The sequence below is a fragment of the Ylistrum balloti genome, unplaced genomic scaffold (assembly GCF_031769215.1).
Source record: "Ylistrum balloti isolate Yb309-2 unplaced genomic scaffold, AGI_CSIRO_Ybal_v1 Utg370558, whole genome shotgun sequence".
NCBI lineage: Eukaryota > Metazoa > Mollusca > Bivalvia > Pectinida > Pectinidae > Ylistrum > Ylistrum balloti.
Window position 1 is genome coordinate 722,108 of NW_026782351.1, and position 22,692 is coordinate 744,799.

General features: G+C 34.3%; 1 protein-coding gene across 1 annotated transcript in view; it reads left to right on the plus strand.

The window, feature by feature from the left end:
• Positions 1–2,245: 2,245 nt before the first annotated feature.
• LOC132556293 (transcription factor 7-like 2) overlaps positions 2,246–22,692 on the plus strand; it is a 53,168-nt gene continuing 32,721 nt past the window's right edge. Inside the window, 2 exon segments of the mRNA XM_060220676.1 lie at positions 2,246–2,437; positions 2,565–2,628. Coding sequence (XP_060076659.1) covers positions 2,294–2,437; positions 2,565–2,628 — 208 coding nt within the window. The 5' untranslated portion in view covers positions 2,246–2,293.

Consider the following 22,692-nt stretch of genomic DNA (forward strand, 5'->3'; position numbering starts at 1 on the left):
CCCCGTCACCACTTCTATCAAGAGATAATTAAAACCGTCAGGTGAGTTTCAATATTGAAGCTATCAATGGACAGACTTTATGAATATACACCGATTAAATATCCCTTAAAATAGTTCTGGAAAAAACGTTATAAATCCTCGCTTCTGAGTTCGAAGAATAAAAATTCATTAAATCATACGGAGAGAAAAAAATGAGAATTTATTCTCGGTATAATTTAAATGGATGACCATGTCTTGTTTTGTCGGACAAGCGCGATGTGTACGGCTATATGGTTTAACCGTGTGATTGTCCTCGGGTTAAAACTATAAATCACTTGCTAGCAAGAAGGAACTGGGAGACAGTGACTCATATCTATATCACGTATACATGTCAAAACTAATATCCACAGTGACATAACCCCATCACAGTTATAGAGTGCAGATTAGTAACGCAAAATGAACTGACCAATTTCCTCAAGTAAGCATTAGTAATGAGCTGTCCGATAACAGTATTATTCTTAATATATTGTAAACAAATATATAGCTATTTTCAATGAACTTTTTTTTTTAATTTCGCAAAGTGGTAGAGAAAATTGAAAATATATTTGGAGATGAAACTTTTGAAATACTGGTATGCAACAATACAAAAAACAGGAAATATTTACAAAAGTCTAATAGAATGAAGTTTATCTAGCTATACACCTGTATCAACTAAAAATGTAAACGATTAATTTATAATCAATTAACATTCGCTCCTGATGAGGGTTTGTTACAGGACTTATCTATGCACCACAATTTAAATTCGCATTTAAAGTTTACAGACCTGTATACTTTTCTAAAAATTAACTAGTTAATTAGAAAGGCATGATATTACAAAACTGTTAAGCAAAATATCGCGGTAAAGGCATTTTGGATTCACTCGAGAAAAAAACAAAAATGAAGATGTGGAGCTAGCGGACATGCAGTCTTGGTGTACGGATAACTTACCGGCGAAAACAAAATATCTGCCATTGTTCACAAGCTTATGATATCATGTCTTTCTTTTGAAACCAATGTAGATCTCTTGTGACCGAGGGTGGCGAGAAAAACCTATTTTGCAGGTCATATCCACTAGGTGGCGATAGCTACAAAGGGAAATGGAGTGTAAACAAATCTAGACTCATTGCTCAGCCTGTACTGCCATATAAGGTATCACAAAGGCTTGCCGACAGATCAAAGGAAGCCGACAAATACTTGTTCTATATGGAAATTACTAATTCCCAATATAGCGCACATTGATGAAATACACAGGTTCGATGTTATGTTTTCTGTCGCTTGTTTCAAGAACAGATTGAACAGAGTAAAAAGACAATATGTGCCGTAGGAACGAATTTCTCTTCCAACCCACTTGACCTTTGCAAGCGGGCCGGTCTATCGGATCGCTGAGATTCGAGATAGGCGGCAACATCAAAGGGGTCCTAGTTAAAAACATTATAGTCGAGACGCATAACAGGAATGTTTTAACCGTTGCTGCTTGTCCTAACTCTGGTGGATTTCAGTTAAAACAAACAGACTAAAATTGATTTAACGATAAATGATTAAATTATTCTTAGCTGTGTCTGTAATATAAACTTCAATAAAAGACGGGATATAATAAGACACATTAAAAAAAATTGATTAGAATTTTTTTGTATTTCCTAATATATTCCTAAAACAAGTAATGTCTACAAATTCGTTGTAAATTTACATTTTTAGACTATTCCAAAAAGTTACATTATTTTATATGTGAAAAGTCAAATCATGATATTGTAAATGTAATCATATTACAAAAATGTAATACTACCACATCCTTTTTATACGACTTGCACGCATTTACTCCTTCAGATGTTGTTTTCCAACATCAAAGGGAAGGCTTCTGAAGGAGAAATCCTCTGTGGTGTCCTACATTTTTTAAAATGTAAATATTGGCATTGCATGGAACCGTTCTCGCTTAATATAAAGTATAAAAGTTTTTCATTGGTGACAGCACGTAGTATTGAAACTGCAGAAATTTATTCTTATATTGAATTACGCCTCGTACGTTGGAAAAATATTAAAATTTGTGGATATCCGCAAGAATTTTATTTAAATGCTGCCCTTTGACGGGCCTCTTTGTGCCTGAAACCTTTTTGTAACGACGTTTTTGATTGGTCGGACGGTTAAGTGCTTGCTGCCAATTGGGCGCTTCCCATCTGAATGTCTTCACAGAGAGTATATTCATGGCGGATTCAAAACGTGTGTGTGAGAGACAGTACATCAAAAAGTAAAGGATTGGATTGTATTTTGTGTTTTTACAATGCCGCATGTGAACTCTGGCGGCTCCGAAGACTTTTTCTCGAACGATGAAGTGAAAGTTTACAAAGATGAAGGCGAGGAAGAAAAGAGATCGTCCGAAAATTTATCCGAGGATAAACTGGGTTTGGTTACCGAAACAGAGGAGGTAGGTACACTTGTATAGTTTAATTACATCAATAGGCGTTGGGCCTGTTTGATTCATCTAGGTCGCTTGGTATATGCCACCATCATGGCCTGGATAATTTCATGACGAATATGTTTGTCCATTTCAGGGCAAAAACAATAACCTTGGTGGCAGCTACGCTGGGAACGACAAGGAGGGTGTGCGGGAGGACGGTAAGTTTTCAAATTCATGTCGCTTACTGGTCAGCCTTGACCACTAGGTCACGGAGTTTTACACCAGATTTTCTATTTGATTTGGATTTACCGGGATTCATTCTGGCTATTTCTGTATCGTCTGTGAGGTAAAGGGATCGTGAAACGGGACCTGTTTATGTCGTGTGTATAGGAAGTGATCGAGTGTGTAAAATTATGCACCTTTTGTTGTGAGGTCCTTTGTGTCCTCATAAGCATATGAATGGCCCAGTGGCCCGGTTGACATGCCTTCGCTTCACAAAGGACTTGAATGCTATCGTATGACAAATGTGTCGGTATTTATCTTCCAATTCGAAGAGGTTTTCCTTTGAAATTATCATTATTTAATGATACCTTATGGAATTGTTGTAATAAACGTCTTGTTGCCTGTGTGGATATTTTTAGTAACAACAGAGAATCTGAACTGGCCAAATGTGCAGAGGCAGTGGTCAGCGGTACATGTGCTAAGGATCCAGTTTGAATTTGAATAGCAGCGTAAGGATTGGATTACAGGATGGCATCATTATCTACTGACCCTGAAGGATACAAACTGTTTGATGTAATCACTGCTTCAGCAAGCATTCAGTCAGCAGAACTGGAATCACCTAGTCACCTTTCATCTTTGATCAATGTGCATTAAAGATGTAGATTAAGAGGTTTTACTGATGATAAATCAGATATTCATGCCCATTTCCCTGCATACAGTTTGGATTAAACTTTCAAAATATATTGGAATATATTTTGATACATAAATCAGATTGTAACTGGAAAATACACACGTGTCATCTCAGTTCAGTATACCATAATGGTAGGGAAATATGAATAAACAGGATTGATACATGATAATTTCAGGCTTTAATGGAATTTATTGATATGATTCCTTTCATGTTTAGGAACTGTTATTGTTAGCATAATTTTTGCAGATCAATATCTTTTAGTCATGGTGTATAGTAATCATGAACCTTTCCCCCTACCACCATCATAGATATTTTAGAGTCTGTGTGTGATAAAACTTGATCAGTTGACATGATACAGGCGCCTGGGAAATTTAAGTGCTTTGTTTTCTTATACCATAGCAGTATTTTTTATTGGGGTAGGTTTTATATTGATTTGAGATTGGAGTATATACCATAATCAAGCTGATTTATTCCATTCAGGTTATTTTCAATTAGAATTGTTTTCATTAGTTTCCTCTACCATTGCAATGTGTATCATATATTAATTATCTTTAACTACAATATAAAATTCGGAAATTAAGTAAAAAGGTATAACATTGTAATGTTTCATTGGTAGAAATAGACTAATGCAGTCTATTGCTCACTGGATTTGTAAAGATCTCTTTGAAAATGAAAACAAGATGTTTAAAAAGAAGTGTGATATTTAATTTGATCAAGCAGAGAACACATTTTTGATAGTTCAGCACTGTCAGTGATATATTTTGTCTAGTAGACCTCCCTTTGTAACCATATCAGACTTTGGGACTGATTCAAGTTTATTTGTTGTCCCCATTTTGAGATATGTGAGGTGTTTGTATACATCAAAGGTACAGTAAATTAAAAAAAATGATCAGTTTCCCTTAAACAGGATGTGTAAAACCTCTGATTATCTTTGTTGGAAGTTTATACAATCAACAGACAATATCTATTAGCTGGCCTAAAATAACCATTCAAAACATGACAAAATAGATTTTACAGGAATAGAATTTAAATTCTTTTCAGTTTAATACCTGCATCACCTCTCCTATTAAGGTACAATTTTCAGTAATTTTGATCGAAACAAAGTTTTAAAAGAATGAATGTAATTGGGACAAAACCCCAAAAGTTTGACTTTATTTTTTTTTCAATCTGTTTGATTTCCAAGAAACATCATAATTGTCATAAATCTGTGTAGGCCATAGCAGTATAATCAATGATATTAGTTTAAAAATAACAATTTTCTTACACAGATATCTGACAGGATACTTTTACAAAGTATTCTATGGGATCCCATTAAGGGAAAAGTACTTTTTCAGTATATTTCACTAGTAAAGTCATTGTTCATTTTTAAATAAATGAAGCTATTTGAATGGATTGCAAGACAGATATTTCATAAAGGATAATTTCTAGGAAGATTGTCATTAAAAGTGGTACTTGGACTAGACTGCATTCTGCTATAAAATGGCACATTAAAAATATAGATAATTAAAAAAAAATAATAAAAAGAGAAAAAAAATCAGACATTGTATCATGGATTGGGTACAAGTAAGGATGTATGTGTTGAGATACACAAACATCATGCAGTACAGATCAAATGCACTATAGGAAATATAAATGGTTGACGATGAACACAATGGAGGATTTGGGAATAGTCGGTTACATTTAAGCTTAATGTTCAAAACAGATGAAATGTAATAAGGTTCTTGGATTCAGGCAGTAATTAAGTTAATTTTCAGAAACATCTGTGAAATTCTTGAATGACAATATTTTCACAGCATGTTTCTTTCATGATATCACAAATCACATAACATGAAATTGTGACATCAGAATAGAAACTAACAACCATTCAAAGCTTTTTCTTGTTTTAAGAGCATGCATGTTGGAATGAGCAGCTGTATGATTAAAGTAGTGATGGGAATCAGTTTCACTTTAATCACCAGTAGAAAACATAAAATCAGTTGATAACCGATTGTCATCAGTTTTCTTAATTTAGTATAAAATTGCTTTTTTGTAGAAGTAGATGTACATTGAGAGTATTATAGCCAGAAGTCATTTGTAAACTATCAATGAATATGTTAGCAAAATGAAACCAAAAAAAATCAAGACCACTTTTTGGTTTGGTTAAATTACAAAATATGAAAATTTCATGATGCATATCTAAACAATCGTCCGCCCACCACTAGACGAAAGTTTGCAAAACAAAAATATAATAAACACAGGTTAGGACAAATGTTGTGAAAATGTATGTAAAAACAAATGTAGTATACAATAAACAAGGTTAGGACAAGTTAAGAGAACAATAAACATAAGTAAGGACAGTTGTAGAGAACAATAAACATCAGTTAGGACAAGTGTAGAAAACAATAAACAAAGGCTAGGACAAGTGTAGAGTACAATAAACACAGGGTAGGACGAGTGTAGAGAACAATAAACACAGGGTAGGACGAGTGTAGAGAACAATAAACAATGTTAGGACAAGTTTAGAGAACAATAAACAAAGGCTAGGACAAGTGTAGAGTACAATAAACATCAGTTAGGACGAGTGTAGAGTACAATAAACACAGGTTAGGACAAGTGTAGAGTACAATAAACACAGGGTAGGACAAGTGTAGAGTACAATAAACACAGGGTAGGACAAGTGTAGAGTACAATAAACACAGGGTAGGACAAGTGTAGAGTACAATAAACACAGGTTAGGACAAGTGTAGAGTACAATAAACACAGGGTAGGACAAATGTTGCGTACAATAAACACAGGGTAGGACAAGTGTAGAGTAAATAAACACAGGTTAGGACAAGTGTAGAGTACAATAAACACAGGGTAGGACAAATGTTGCGTACAATAAACACAGGGTAGGACAAGTGTAGATAACAATAAACACAGGGTAGGACAAGTGTAGAGAACAATAAACACAAGGTAGGACAAGTGTAGAGTACAATAAACACAAGGTAGGACAAGTGTAGTGTACAATAAACACAGGTTAGGACAAATGTAGAGTACAATCAATTCAGGGTAGGGCAAGTGTAGTGTACAATAAACACAGGGTAGGATGAGTGTTGCGTACAATAAACACTGGTTAGGACAAATGTAGAGTATGATAAACACAGGGTAGGACAAATGTAGATAACAATTAACACAGGGTAGGACAAGTGTAGAGTACAATAAACACAGGGTAGGACAAGTGTAGAGTACAATAAACACAGGATAGGACAAGTGTAGAGAACAATAAACACAGGGTAGGACAAGTGTAGATAACAATAAACACAGGGTAGGACAAGTGTAGAGTTCAATAAACACAGGGTAGGACAAGTGTAGAGTACAATAAACACAGGGTAGGACAAGTGTAGAGTACAATAAACACAGGGTAGGACAAGTGTAGAGTTCAATAAACACAGGGTAGGACAAGTGTAAAGTACAGTGAACACAGGTTAGGACAAATGTAGAGCACAATAAGCACAGGGTAGGACGAGCATAGAGTACTATAAACATAAGTTAGGACAAATGTAGAGCACAATAAACACAGGAGATGACATGTGTAGAGAACAATACACAGGCCACAAGTAAGGCCAGAGTATAGAGCAATAAATAAAGGTAAGGACAGTGTGGAGAACATTAAACACAGTTTAGGACAAGTAGAGAATAAACACGGGTAACACAAGTTAAGGGAACAATAAGCAAGTTACAAATGTTGACACAAGGCACTGCTGAGGTGTTTACCATAAGGACATGACCAATGTGGACACTTGCCCCAACTTAGTTTTTGTGTTGGCTTGGATGTCTAACAAAAATAATGATCACATGACATGCCATTTTAACAACAGTTGTTGTTGTTGTTAAATTGTGTTTTATTCTACCTAAGACATGTACCAAATTTTGTTTTTTGCTTGTACCAGTCTTTATTAAATTCTGCAATATGTGAATTATACTGTCTGGTTTAAATGGGTCAGTATTGTAATACTGACTTGTAATAGTGCATCTGAAGTAATTTAACAATTTGTAGAAAATGCATAGAATACTAACAAACAAAATCCGACTTTGTGTTGTTGTTGGTTCTATACAAGAAGACAACACTGGAAGTTCTTATTTTTATATTGTACCATGTTCTGTTTGTAGCCTTAAGTGGATCTATCCCACTTATTTTGAAAATCTTTGCTGTATGATTAATGTCACATATTGTGTTCTATTGGGAGTCCTACTAAGTCTTATTTTAAAGAACTTTGTGTAGAAAGTTAAATTTAAGAACAGAGGAAATGACTAGAGCTCCTTTGAGATTTTTTACAATAGATGAATGGTCAGGCAAAACAGACATTTTGTGTAGAGTCCATGTGGCGACTGAGCTAGTATTCGAGCAGGCCTGGACACCTGTACTCCAACATCTGGGGGGTACTAATCAGCCACTGGCTCTTTGCAGGGCTCCTGGACCGATATTACGTTGCTAATCAAACTTTGTGCAACATCTTATTTCGGTATGTTATACACATATATCCCTTTTAATGAAGAAAGAAGTGGCAAGTTAAAATGTTTATCATCTGACGTAACCTATGTAACTTGAGACCTTACATTAGGCCATGATAATTAACACTCAAGATAGCAATATACTTCCAGGAGTCAAAAACATGATAAGTAACCCAGCTGGTTCACAAAACCTATACTGTGTAGTGATTATGAACTTCTTGTTTGCTTTATATTTTAATCTGATGAAATATATTCATATAAAATATCACATCTGGAAAAAACAGTAGCCTTTCACTTTTTACAATGTTAACATAAAGAGCAGGAATTTTTCACATTTATATAAATAATAACATGTATCTTTACAACGTAATTGATTTAAAAAAAAAACCTCAAAAATTGCTAGCGTGTCTGAAAAAAAAATAGGCACATTGAAAATATTCTAGTAAACTTTTACAATGGGGAAGTGACATGAAGATTAAGTAAGAAATTAGATTTATCCTTCTAGTCTTTGATCAAATGATACTGGCTTGCTGTTCCCAAACATCAAAGAGACCAGGGAGCTGGTTCCCAGGCAGTTTCTCAGAGCGTAAAGCAGTGCATCAATTGGGAGTTTGAAGTAGTTGAGCTATGTAGGGTACATAATTCCACTTCAGTTACAGTAAGTGACCATTCCAGTGATGTTGTAGGTTATCCATTGTCATGGAATTATCTTTTTGTTTAGTTTTATTTCATTGCAATTATTGATTTCCTGACAAAATTTGCTCCGAAGGACTCGAAAGTGGCCTCTGTTTGAAATCAGTTAGGAAATATAAAATTAATTTTGTAGTGTATTGTGTTTATATTATTGAAGTTTTGTTATGAGTAATCAAACATCTATAAACATATAGATAAGTTATGATCCATATGGTATATATACAATGTTTTAGGATGACCTGTGAAATGTTTTCGGACCACCTGTAAACACTGATGCGTGCCTTATTGATTGGTGTGTTGTACATTGTACTTTTGTAATGCGATTAATCAGTCAATGACAGGCGCGTTGCCTTCTGTAATATGTACCCATGGTGGATATGCATATATTTTTACTGAAAAACTTTATCGATCAATATGTGCTTTAGGGGGAAAGTTGAAATCCCAAGGGTTTTGAAGTATTTATGATGCCATATACATGGGATTGCATACAGCAATACTGTACATGTAATTACAGATTCTGTTGGTGAGTGTACTTCAGCGAAATTGTGACAGTTAATATGTGAATTGGTGATGCTAGTACACAGTGTTTTTTGTGTTAGTCATTTAGTCCATATGAATCAAGGACAGACTGATATAGAAATAGTTACTAGAATGTTTCTGGTTCTTTGGTTTTATGTAATGGTATTCTATGAGATGTGTCATTTAGGTGTAGTGGTATTGTAATAATTCTGTGTAATATTAAATCGGGGAAAGTCCTTGGAGCTGAGAGCAATGGGTTATTTTCAGCAGGTTTTAATCAATATAGGGATTAAAAGGGACTGTTCTTTGTGGAGGACTCAATTTTTTTTGTTCATGTTTGAGAGTCCAATAGAAGGCAGTAACTTAAATGTTTCCATGAGTCCTTTTCAACTTAATTGCTTAAACAATGGGTCTACAATTTAAAAAGTAAATAAATATCAGAAAATCTGTCACAGGATTTGCACATGAATTTATTACTGCTTGAGCCCTAGAAGATTGTTTGTGTTATCAGTTGTTTATGATTAAATTCATTACCTTGTCATAAGGATTTAATTTGGCAGGAATGGTTATTGGTGATTTACTTGAAATTTAGGTCCCACTTACATTTTACCCACACTGCCAAAGGCCAACATTTGCATCATTACCAGAATACCATCAGCATTTTACTACCTATTGATAAGGAGCTGATTTCAGAACAATGGTGATTAGTTGTCTTTCTACTTCAAAATAAGTTATTGTTCATTAGTGCAATAGGAAAGAGTTATGAACAGTTTTCCTGCCCCAGTTGTGGCTCCAGTGATCTGCCTTATGGTCTCTAGTCATACATTCTCCAACTAGACTAAAACAAAATTACTTCTAAACAAAACTAAGAGGGTCGCTTGTACTTATACAATAGAATCTCTGATTTGAAATGGAATTAACTTTTTCAGACTGATATAGGCTTATATGATATTTTACTGTATAAGGTCAACGCCAGTAGAAGAACATATCTTGTGTTATAACAATAGATCATGATGTCAGGATGTTTCCTCTCCCAGTTTTCAAAGCTTGCTCCTGTGATGGTATGACACTATTTGCTTGTCTGGGATTGTATTTGTTGATTGAAGAAAGAATCACTTACACTTTACACTTTTATCTTGTTGTGTCATGAAAAAGTTCAGTGAGTGAAAAGTGATATGTCTGGTACATGATTAGGTGATAGGCAGCAGTGGTTTAATCTGCAGTCAGAAACCTGATGTGTTATTTAGAGTCTTGTTAAATAAATCACTCTTACCCTAGTAAGGCAGTGATCATTTGATGGCAATAATAATGTCACGGTGACAGTCAGGGAGATAGACTCTGTACTACATAGGGAGTCCACCTTCTCCACTAATGCATGCTCTTTGAATCAGTACAAGACCTGATGGAATGATTTACTTGTAGATCTCCGCTAGATCTGCTCATTATGAAATGAAGAGAGCTGACATGAAGATTTTGTCATTACCTGGTGACGTCAAACTGCCGCAAAGTGGTTCACATTTAGCATTTATATTTATATCTTTTAATACCTGATATTGTTGTATTTAAATTGGTGCAAGTTGGTGTGACCATCTGAGAATTAATTTTCTTTAAAGATACTGTGTATAGTAACATAGAAAAATCACAGAATGATAGCATTTTGATGTGTGTTTGTGTTTGGGTGAACAGGTTTATTGTGTGAGGTGGCTCCAAGGGCCTGACTCCTGGCCAGCTTATCAAAGTTGTAGATACGTTAATATGACTGATACACTATCTCTGCTTCTCAAAGAACATGTGCAGTCAGTGAATACTGGTGTAATTTGGTTCAACTCCGGAAGATCCCATCTCGGTGAATATCCAAGCCATTTGGATAGAGTCTGGAAGATCCTTTCTTGTTGAATTTAAGAGTAATTTAGATAGAGTTCGGAGTATGCTTTGTCAGTGTATATAACAATAATTTTGATAGTGTGATAGATCCCTAGTCCGTGAATATCAGTGTTTGTGGAAATTTGGATAGAGTCTGGTATATCTCTAGTCAGTGAATATCGATGTAAATTGAATGAAATCTTGTAGATCCCTAATCAGTGTATACTGGTATAACTTGAATTGAATCTGGTAGATCCCTGTCAGATGAATACTAGAGTAACGCATGATAGATTCCTCTGCAAGAGATGTCATCATTGCTCATCATTTAAGCTTATGATATACAAGTCTGCAGTCTGAATATTAAGGGGAAGGGGCGGGGACAGGGCTGCAGAAGTGGAAATTTGAGCTTTCCCTTGCAATATGAAATTTTGTCTAATACAAGCCCCAATAAAAGGACACAAAGTAATGATAAGGATAGTGATCAGTTAGACAAATAGGATATTTATAGTAATCTAACAATTCTGTGACTGATGTCTGGTGTGTTAGAGTGAGAGCATCACATGATCAAATGGGATGTGATGATCACAGGTTTACTATGATTACCCTTGAAAGGACAATTATAGAGTGTTTTAAGCATGTTGAACTTTAACCTCTAGGTTCAGATTATTCATAAGCTGATGACAATATGAGGCTGTAAACAGCATCTGTCTGGGTGATAGGCATGTGATGGAAAATAATAGAGTGGTCAGTTTGTAGTCTCCTGCTCTCAAGACAGTAATGGGTGTGATCACATGACAGGTCCAATTTACAGTGACTTTAATCTTTAATACATATATAACAGCCATTTTATTTTGTAATGGTGGGTTATTTATGCAGACTTATGACTGGGTTGAGGTGCATGACATTAATCAGATGGGGACTGGTAATTTCATTACAGTCCTTTGATGACTAGTTCCAAGCATTAGCTAACTTCCTTTGGTGGCATATTCTAGCATAGAACCTCTGTTTTGATGTTTCTTGTTGGCAATTAAAAAATTGGGAATTTTTCACTGCAAAAGATCTTTTGGCCTGTGAAAAAAGATCAAAAGGTATTTAGAGTTTGTTTTTAATGTGGTCCCATGTAGATCTATATAAACTTGGTAGATGGAAGTTGACTAATCAGCTGGTCAGATTTTTGACTCGCTCTTAGCCAGTTTGTCTCCTCGTCTTTTTGTGTTCCTAACAACAGAAAAAGCTGAAGGCTTTCCACAAAAAGTTAGAACTAGATCAATCATGTAGAGTTTATTGGGATTAGATCTACAAGAAAAGGTCTTAATTAACAATAATTACCGACATTAAAAAGAACTCAAAGACCAAAAGATATATTGAATTATGCATCCCCTTGATCTTTGCCTGTGCCGGAATTTGCATGATAATGGCGATGGTTTGGTTGTGTTTCTGTGTTTGGTTTGATGTTAGGTTGTTACATGTTCTCAGTAGTCTTTTGTCCTGTTTGATGTTTGTGCAACATCCATATCATCTCTCTAGTATTGTCTGCAGTCACAGGCTGGTCTGGCAGGGGGAGGAGTCAGTTCTAATCATCCAGGGTATACTAGTGATTCCACTTAACCTGTCTCAACTACTAGGTAAGCACTAGTTAGTACTGCCAGCGGGAGTGCCACTTACTGGTGTCCACCACATTGGGCTACCACTGATACCTTGCACTGGAAGGTTTAGTTTTATTCCAACGGTTGCTAGGTAGATGTAAGATACTGGAGGAATTGTTATACCTGACCGGGTAAGTCTACTGCTATGGCGATGTAAACGAACTGTGACTTTATTAAAGTTAAGTCCAGTTCCTTTGCTGTTCACCACTTCTGCATGTTCCGTCATTGGATGTCAGAAACTATCAAGAAAACTTAATTAGTATTCAGGTCATTATGTTTTCATTACATATAAAAACATTAAAGTGAATTTGAAATGGTCTTAATGAAATAAAGCTGTTTCATCCTGTGTAGTCACAATTTTGACAACAGTTGGATGTTAGTTTTTAACCACTGTTGATTGAATTTTGAGCAAAAAAAATGGTCCAGGTTATGTGGTCGGGTTGGTGAGAAAGTTTCAATTAATTCATGAAGTCATAATCTTGATTCGAAATTTAGAGGTTTAGGAAATGTAATGGCAATAAATAGATGCTTTTGGAGTTATCGAAAATTGTCAATTTGCGAATGTGGTATTTTTATACGGGATATTTGGCGATATTAATTGAAATGGAATTGGGATTTGTGTAATGTCTCATTGTGAAACCTGTGAAGACCTGCCATATTATCAATTGGAAACAGATTTATCTAGATGGGAAGGAAAAAATGTGCACTTTTTTAGTTGCTCTTTCAGGATTTAAAACTCTTTTTACCTTAAAGGTCCATTTTATCACCATAGCACAATAATATGCTTTTAGTATTTGAGCGATAATATTTCTGAGGCAAGGCAGTGCTGTGATAAGGTGGCAAGATTAAATACTTGCCTCACATTTTGTGATTTAATCTCTTCATAAAATGTAAATGTAATTGAAGTGGGAACACATTATGATTGAATTAAATACACCAAATGCCTGTGCTAGTGCAGCTTTGGCAAAGCACTCCTTTGCTACCATTATTTAAATTAATTTAGATAACCACTATGATTTTATGTTGGTGATACAAATCATATAAAGTTTTTTTCACATCATTGCAACAAAAATACGGTGTATGATAAAATAGAATCGCCATAGAAATGAAGTCTTTCTTTTTTGCAAAAATATGTGTTCAACTTGATGAAAGGATAAAGAGCAGAAACATCTTGATTAAAATTGTGAAGATTTCTTGTAGGCATCAAAACTGATTTGAGTAAAATATTTAATACTTTACAGACTTAAGTTTTATAGATAGATATACCATATTTCTGCATGTCATTGCTTCAAGTTGTGGGTCAAAGGTCAGGTAAAACCGACAACCGCATGTTGGTCATAGAAAGGTTGGTAGATGTCCAATAGTCACTACAGATGGCCTCCTGACCTGTATATTTGTATTGTGTCTTACCCTCAGGGCCGATAAAGACGCATCAAAGATTGAGGTCAGCTTTATAAGACAATCCCTTGTCATATTTTTCATTGGTCACAATGGTCTGTCAGATGTAAAATTATATATGATTACTTTTCAAGTTTGTCTTGATTTTTTGATTTTTCAGCCAAATGATATGATTGTATGTATATTGTAATCAGGATATGCAAGGTTTGAATAATATTTCAAGGAAAGTTGGATATTTATTAACTTACTGAATTTACTGAAACATATATCATGATCATATAGCATGTGCCACTGTGATATTATTTACACATACTAAGCAATTCTATCACACCACATAACTTAAGCTAATATCATACAATAAAGTTTTTCCTAGGAATTTGAACACACATCACATTGATTGTTGATAAATATTATTCCAAAATTACTTATTGTCTTTATTCTAAAAATGTTTACTAGTTGTATGTAATATATAAAAAGTAAAAAGATATATATGTTGATGGCATATGAAATTGGTTATACTAACAACAGTGGACAGAGATGAGGGTGATGAAAGCAGGACAGAATCCTGGTATCCCTGGTATGAGGTAGACTACTTGTACAGCTTATAATGACATATGTTGAATACTTGTCTCATATTAATCTTGGTTTTCCATTCTGAAACATCTGAAAGTTAAGAAGGCAATATTAACTTCTTTCTAGAATTGTCATGAGGATTGCTGACCCAAATTGCCCTTGGTAGGAGAATTTGATATTTGTGTACATTAATGAAGCAGGAGAAGGTTATTGGAAAGTGTAGCACTGAACATTAATTTAGATGTGATGGTAAGAGTTGGTTGGGTTAAGCTTTAATATTGTCAACACATGTTGGAAAGGATTGTACGATTCCAAGCAAACAGGTGCCGACCCACATTAATTACGGCAAAGATTTCATGTATATGTTCAGTCAACAACTCTCAACTGTTCTCATTTATTCTCTCTCAGAAGATTTGGAAATATTACATATAGCCCTTATGATATTTTCTATGAAACTCCTTGTTTCCTGACTTTCGAAAAATAGAATATCCTGCCAATAGTCACATTATGACAAATTCTACAACGATTTACCTAAAAGTGCTATCAGTTGTGTTTGAAAACATAATCAGTTGATAGAACGAAATAATTAATTTCAACGTATAAATTCCTATTCAGCTTTTATTACAAAAAGTTTCATAGACATTTCATACATTTATTATTAATAATAATATTAATGTGTATTTTTGGGACTATCTCAAAGCTGTTTAACAAAATAACATGGCATATATTTTTAGTCTGATTTGGTGATTTTATAACTGCTTCTTCATATAATTATAGTTGTAAGTTTAATGTTGTATGTTTACTACACATAATTTATCATTACTGAAAGCCTTCCTTGGTTCAGTGGAGGGCTGGTGTACTGACAGTAGATGGTGGTCAGATGATGTATGCCTTAGAAATGTTTGTATGGCAGTGCTTACTCTAACCCCTTAAACAAATACTTATAATAACAACACTTAAAAAATGAATGTCTGTGAAATGCGTACAAAGCTGTTAGTTCTGGACCAGCCTACATCCTGTTGATGTAGTTGACTGCCATAATTAATATCTTAAGTCATTTGGCATCATAGATGATGGAATTACAATAACTATTTAAAAATCAGTGATAAGGTGAAAATATGTTGTACTAAATTTTTATTAGTAAAAAAAGTATATAAAGTATTTGGAAGTCAGTATATCTTATTTTATATACTACAGTGATTGTCAAGATGTTAAATGTCAATCTCCACACAGAAAATAGATAGGTGGCTGAAATATATTAGTTGGTTCTAACTGGTTCTAACAATAAGGAGCAGGTCCTGAACACAATCTGAGGCAAGGAAAGAGAAAGTAAACGGCAGGAAATATCATCAAGGAGTTATTTCAAAGTCCAATTTTATACTCAAAATCTTCTCTTTAAACAGTTAAGTGTTCACAGTCTCACATTTTATAGATGTTAGATAAATTAATTTTAAAAACATTTATTTAATAACCGTTGAGTAAACTTACAGTAGCTTTAAAAGTATATGATACAGCGCTGTAGCTTTGTTCAGTTACCAAACGATTCCACGGATGATGGATATTTGTAATCGGCTTAATACAACCATCATTCTGATCTCTCTTACACAAGTATTCGTTTTAAATATACACAAGGGATCTAAAAAGTAAAGTGGAGGTTAAAGTGAAAAGATTTGTTCCTAAGTATAATTTCTGTAGAAGTGAGTCATTCACTGTAGGGATAAACCTTGATGATATTGTTGAGCAGTGAGAATGGGCAGGTAGGATTTTACCTGGGCCCTTGCCACCACAGGTACAGGCCTCCACGGAGTGGCTGAGGCGCTGGGGCAAAGTTTACCTGCCTGCTTAGGTACTGACTATAGACAAAGGTTTATACCTTCACCTGATACTCCTGGTCTTTGATGTGGGTGAGTGAACAAATACACGGCCATGCATTTTGTGTAAGGAGATATTATACTCTCCAATACAGAACCAACACTGACTAACTCTACCTGTTGCTTGATTTCCTTTGATGTTCATTTTCAAGGAAAGTTGGGTGTGCATTTGGGTAAATTAAAACCCTTAACTGGGCACCCATAATGTGTAGAAGTTTTTACATGTGTCAGTAATGAGATTTTAAACAGGTACATGTATCTAAGGAAGTTGAAGTAATTTTGTCAATTTGATCCTCTTTACAGGTTTTCTGTTTTTGATCTGTTTTGTTGCTTTATTTCAATGTTAAATGTTTGAATTAGTCGCCCAATCCATGCATGAGTGAATATAATTGATTGTAATGGAGAAGGAAACAAAAATTATAACCATTTAAAATAATAATCTTTATGAATTCTTATTATCAACATTACTGTTATACTTCATTTGTTTTGAAGTTGAAGTTAAAAGTTAAAGAGCAAATGAGCAGAAAATATCAAAAAGACAGCCGTTTTAGATCGGATTGAAATGTAGGCAGTTACAAAGTACTCTGTGAACTTGGACAGGAGAGGTCATATTGTCTGTTCTGATTGCCGTGGTGGTAGGTAGGATATCCTGAATTACTACAGGTGACACATAGATTATGTGAGTGCTCATTAATTAGTGAGCATTCTTCATTAATAAATAACAGTCAGTCTGTAAACCTTAAAAAAATATTGGAAACAAAAAAGGCTTTAAAATATTACTGATATTTTTTGACGACAACAGTAAACAAATTTTTTAGAAAAATCTTTAAAATGTAGGGGGTTTTCTGGTTTCCTGACTTAAGATAGATACTTCAACTTTCTGATTGGTATGGTTATTTTACTTCAGAATGCACTAATGTTAAATTGTCTTGTATAAAGACATCTTGTCCTATTATCATTTAAATAAATAACTGTTATAAAGATTCTAAATGAACTTTTAGAAGAAATATATTGCAAAGGAAAAACCGAATTTACAGTAATAAATAATTACATAAGTTATTGGCAATTGGAAAGTTTACAAACCCAGAAAATACCTAGGATTATAAAGTTCATGATGTCTATAAAAAAATGTACAATACCTATAATGTGACATTTCAATCTCAATGTTAAAGAAAATGAATCTATGTTCAATTATGTATTTGTGAAGTTAATTTATTCTAAACTTATAGGACATACACAAAAGTTGAATTGGCTTTAGAAAATGACCTAGTAAGACACACTAACTGTTAAGGATGTTAATAAGGATATAAGAAGATATATAAAGCATGTGAATCAGTATAACAACATATTAGAAATTAATAGGTTTGCCCTCCTATCCATTCCTGTACAATAAGTAGCAAGGTTTCTCTAGGTCAGGGGTCTAACTTTACAGATGAAAGTAAACATAAAAAAAGAAAAAGAATCTAAAGAAAAATGGGTTTGGTTTAATTTCAAAAGAATCTTTGGAGATTTAAACAAATTAAAGTTTACAGACTTCCCTTGTTCCTCATTACAGATAATTATTAACAGCAAGCTTAGGGTCAAGTGTAGCAATAACACTGGGTGAAGATGAGTGGTATTAAACATCAGCAATCCTAGAATGTGCACAAACTTAGCACAACGGAAAAATCAGATGAGATTTGGGGTGAGGCTCCTTGAGAAAATAAGTCATTTTTTAATGTTTAGTTGACTGTGAGTTTGAAATATGATATTGGAATGATGGAGTACGCACATGGAGTTATATCAAGTGTGCTTTTTAAGTTAATGATATTGAGGAGTTAATATTTAGAATAACTCCAGGTGATATTCAGTGTGATACAAATTACACTTGAACTTATACCAGAAAACATGCAAGGAAAACTTGTGCCGGTCATTAAAAAGTTCAAGTAATTAATCCAAGTACTCCAAAATTTTCCTAATACATATACTGTCTACTTGACTATGGGGGTTACAAGTAGTGACAGAGGTTCACATGCCGTAATGGATTAACACCTAGAGGCAGAAGTTTATGTATACTATAAGAATAATTATGTTTTAACAACCAATAAATCAAAAACTGACGACACTTTTGAAGTTAAATCTTAAAACCAGGTCACTTTTAACTTCATATGGACATTGAGGATCTGGTGTTGTAGATGATTTAGTTTTAAGTATGACATGTAGGTTGTTGAGGATCTGGTGTTGTAGATGATTTTGTTTTAAGTATGACATGTAGGATGTTGAGGATCTGGTGTTGTAGATGATTTTGTTTTAAGTATGACATGTAGGATGTTGAGGATCTGGTGTTGTAGATGATTTTGTTTTAAGTATGGCATGTAGGATGTTGAGGATCTGGTGTTGTAGATGATTGTGTAAGTATGGCATGTAGGATGTTGATGATCTGGTGTTGTAGATGATTGTGTAAGTATGACATGTAGGATGTTGATGATCTGGTGTTGTGGATGATTGTGTAAGTATGGCATGTAGGATGTTGAGGATCTGGTGTTGTAGATGATTGTGTAAGTATGACATGTAGGATGTTGATGATCTGGTGTTGTAGATGATTGTGTAAGTATGACATGTAGGATGTTGAGGATCTGGTGTTGTGGATGATTGTGTAAGTATGACATGTAGGATGTTGAGGATCTGGTGTTGTAGATGATTTAGTTTTAAGTATGGCATGTAGGATGTTGAGGATCTGGTGTTGTAGATGATTTTGTTTTAAGTATGACATGTAGGACATTGAGGATCTGGTGTTGTAGATGATTTAGTTTTAAGTATGACATGTAGGATGTTGAGGATCTGGTGTTGTAGATGATTTTGTTTTAAGTATGGCATGTAGGATGTTGAGGATCTGGTGTTGTAGATGATTGTGTAAGTATGGCATGTAGGATGTTGATGATCTGGTGTTGTAGATGATTGTGTAAGTATAACAGGTAGGATGTTGAGGATCTGGTGTTGTAGATGATTGTGTAAGTATGACATGTAGGATGTTGAGGATCTGGTGTTGTAGATGATTGTGTAAGTAGGACGTGTAGGATGTTGAGGATCTGGTGTTGTAGATGATTGTGTAAGTATAACATGTAGGACGTTGAGTGTACAGGTATTGATTGTTGTAGATTCACTAACTACAGTAGAAGTAAGATTTGTCGACTGGGCGTGTGGGGTCACTTAGTGCTACACAATATACCTGGTACCTCAGTATCAACAAGTAATTACAGTTTCAGTTAAGCAATTATTACCTCTGATTAATGCTAGTAAATCATGATTTTCTCTGATTGATCAGGGTTGGATTTAACATCAGATCTTTTAAGATATACTAAGATAGACAGCTGTTCTAAAAAAAATTTCTACGTCGTTTGAAAAATATTTCTAAATGTAGCGTGATGTGTAAATGCACAAAATTTACGGTGTTTGGTGAGTATATACTGTCCTATCACTTCAATATATCCCTTCCATTATGTTCTGTTTGTGATAACTCAGTCAGTTGGAGTGTTTGTTTAACCTTAGGTGAAGATTCAAGGTGCTAGTTTGACTCTTTCTACCTCTGGCAGTTTTGGTTTCTCAAGAACCTGAGAAAAAAACCAGACTGTTCAGATGTGATTGTGTCTTTGAGCTAGACACTTTACTCTAATAGCTGTAGATGGATTCTGATGGGCCTCTTGTACGTTGTTCGGTGAGGTAGCAACCAGCTACTACAAGGAAACTCTGCCTCAAAATAAACCCAACAAATAATGTGTGATCTATTGATAGTTTGTTACCATGATTTAAGAAATGGTGATGATCAATCATAAATTTGGAATTATTTCCTTTGCCACTAGACACGAATCCGAGAACCTTGCCAGTTAATCCCTATGTAATTTTGAACATGCATTCCATTTGTATACCTGTTATACTTTCAAATGACAATTATATACCAATAACTGCATTGTCTCTGCTACTATCCTCCAGATACATAAGGTAAGACTCGATAAGTGATTATACAGTCTCAGTAATAGCACATTGCCTATACAAATGCTTACAAACATTGGGGAGTCAGTGATAGACATAATAACATTTGTACTTCTAAAAGGTCACGCTGAATTATTTATTTGAGCTTCAGCCTTCATAATTGATGAGATTGATTCTAAAGATTGTGATTAAATTCCGCTCTTTCAACTCAAAGGTAGTTTATGTTTTAATTTCATCATCATGAAAGATTGATATGTGTTGAGAGACATTGACACAACATGATAGTTTGTGGAATCTCTGTTGATGTGACAGGCTTATAAAAACATCTCACAACAAATGCTAATAACATCCAATCATACAGACCCATCTAAATCCTAAGTCAATTTTCAGGTGGAAAAATATTCAAGCAATCAATTTTATTTTTGAAGAATAATGTAAAAGTTTGTGATGTGGGCAATGAAAGGGCTGAGTCCATAGGCTGGCTGGGGATGCTGGAGAGGCAGCAACAGCAGTTGCATTGGAGGGAGATTGTGCGCCCTTTTTCTACATTGTGGTCCTCTTTCATCTTTCCTTTGATGTTTGAGTCAGTAGCTTCAAATGGGGCAACATCTGAAAAAGTTGGCAACTCAAGTGGCAGTGGTTCAGATGTGCAGTTTAAATTTTACCATTGATATGAAACATAGGATGATTTTTGTCATCTTAGACTGAATTTGTGCTGGTGAGGTGGAGCAGGACTGCTGGAGGACGCAGACTTTTATTGTTGTAATTAGGATAGGAGTCGTGGCAGCCTTTGATGTCTCCACTCAAGTCTTGTTATAAGGCTGTCTGATGGGAGAGGTAAGATACAGTGTGTGCTCCACTCACTAATATATCCCCATCTTAATATGTAATCATTCAAGTGGAGTGTCAAAAGATAAAAAAAGTTTTAAAGTTTTCGAATCATTGACTTCAGAAAAATCGCTCATCCGTACAAAGCAATAGTCTTAAATGGATGGATTTAAAAATTAATAGCAGAGAAATGGTGATAGTTTATATTAGGTTTTTTGTAAGCAGTTTGTCATAGTATTGACTTGTGCGATACATGTGGATACATGTGTTGTGACAGATGAGGGAAGTATTTATGGCCGAGCTGTGTCTTTCACTCTTTGTTTCTCCTCAAATTTAGCTCCCTTTATGGTCACTTCTCGACTGACAGTCATGTGTTTGGGAGGCACTTTGTCACCAGATCTTCCCGAGAGTTTGCTAATGTCAGGTGCTGGGTGCCAATTGATTTTTACTGGAGCTGCAGAGGGCAGACAGTCGCCCCTCTGTTTTTGATGTTTTGCATGTGAAGTACCAACTAGGAAAATGTCTAAATAGGTTGGTTTGATAAAAAAAAAAAAAACACATTTGATAATATTACTATGACAACTAAACATAAATAAAGGAGGCTATGGGTTTTGGTAATTTGTGACAATTAATTAGATTTCATATCAACTTCCCTTTGATGCCTGTATATTTCAGAAAATGTTAAATGTGTAAAATTTGTCTTTAGATAATTTAATTATGTACAGTTATTTTTTTTCTATTGGCCTATTTTGGTGGTTCTTTTTCACATTCACACATGCGTGCACATAAATATATATATATATATATATATTTTAGTGAAATATGGTTCAGTTTTTGAGGAGACCCAAATATCACATTAATTAACATTAGTTATTCGGGTATTAGTAATTAAGTGCACTGCATTTTCATCTTAAAGATTCTGTTTAAAAAAAAACAAAACATAACAAAAAAACCCCAGCATTTTTCCATTTGTCTTTTTCCTGACATGATTGAGACAAGATTTGAACTACATTAATTAAAAAATGTGAAAATATTTATTTTACAACTAAATTTTTAAAGTTGTACTGTTCTTATTTTGAATTACTTTATTATTTAATTATTTACTATGGTATATAAGCATTTTTAGTTGCCAATAGTTAAGTTATTTATCACATTTATGTCTAAAACCTGTTGTCTTCACAATCCTATTTGTCAAAAATCATACATGTTTGAAAATGGTAATTTAATTTTGTGATATATTTGAATGAGGGCATTATTTATGTTTGTAATCTATTTACATGAAAATTATCTCAAGACATCTATGGTTCAAGACACAGACTTGCTATTTGAGAATTATGGAAAGTAAATCTGATAAGTCCTTTACGTTAAACAACAAAAAGTACATATGAAATGAAAGGGGGAACATATTTTCTTAATAAATTGTTTATGGGCATATGTGATAACATCAAGATATTGCTGTAAAATGTTTTATTTACAAAACCAATATGAAGGATTTAAGAAGTAAGAATTCAGATGAGATCGCAAAACTCTAATCAG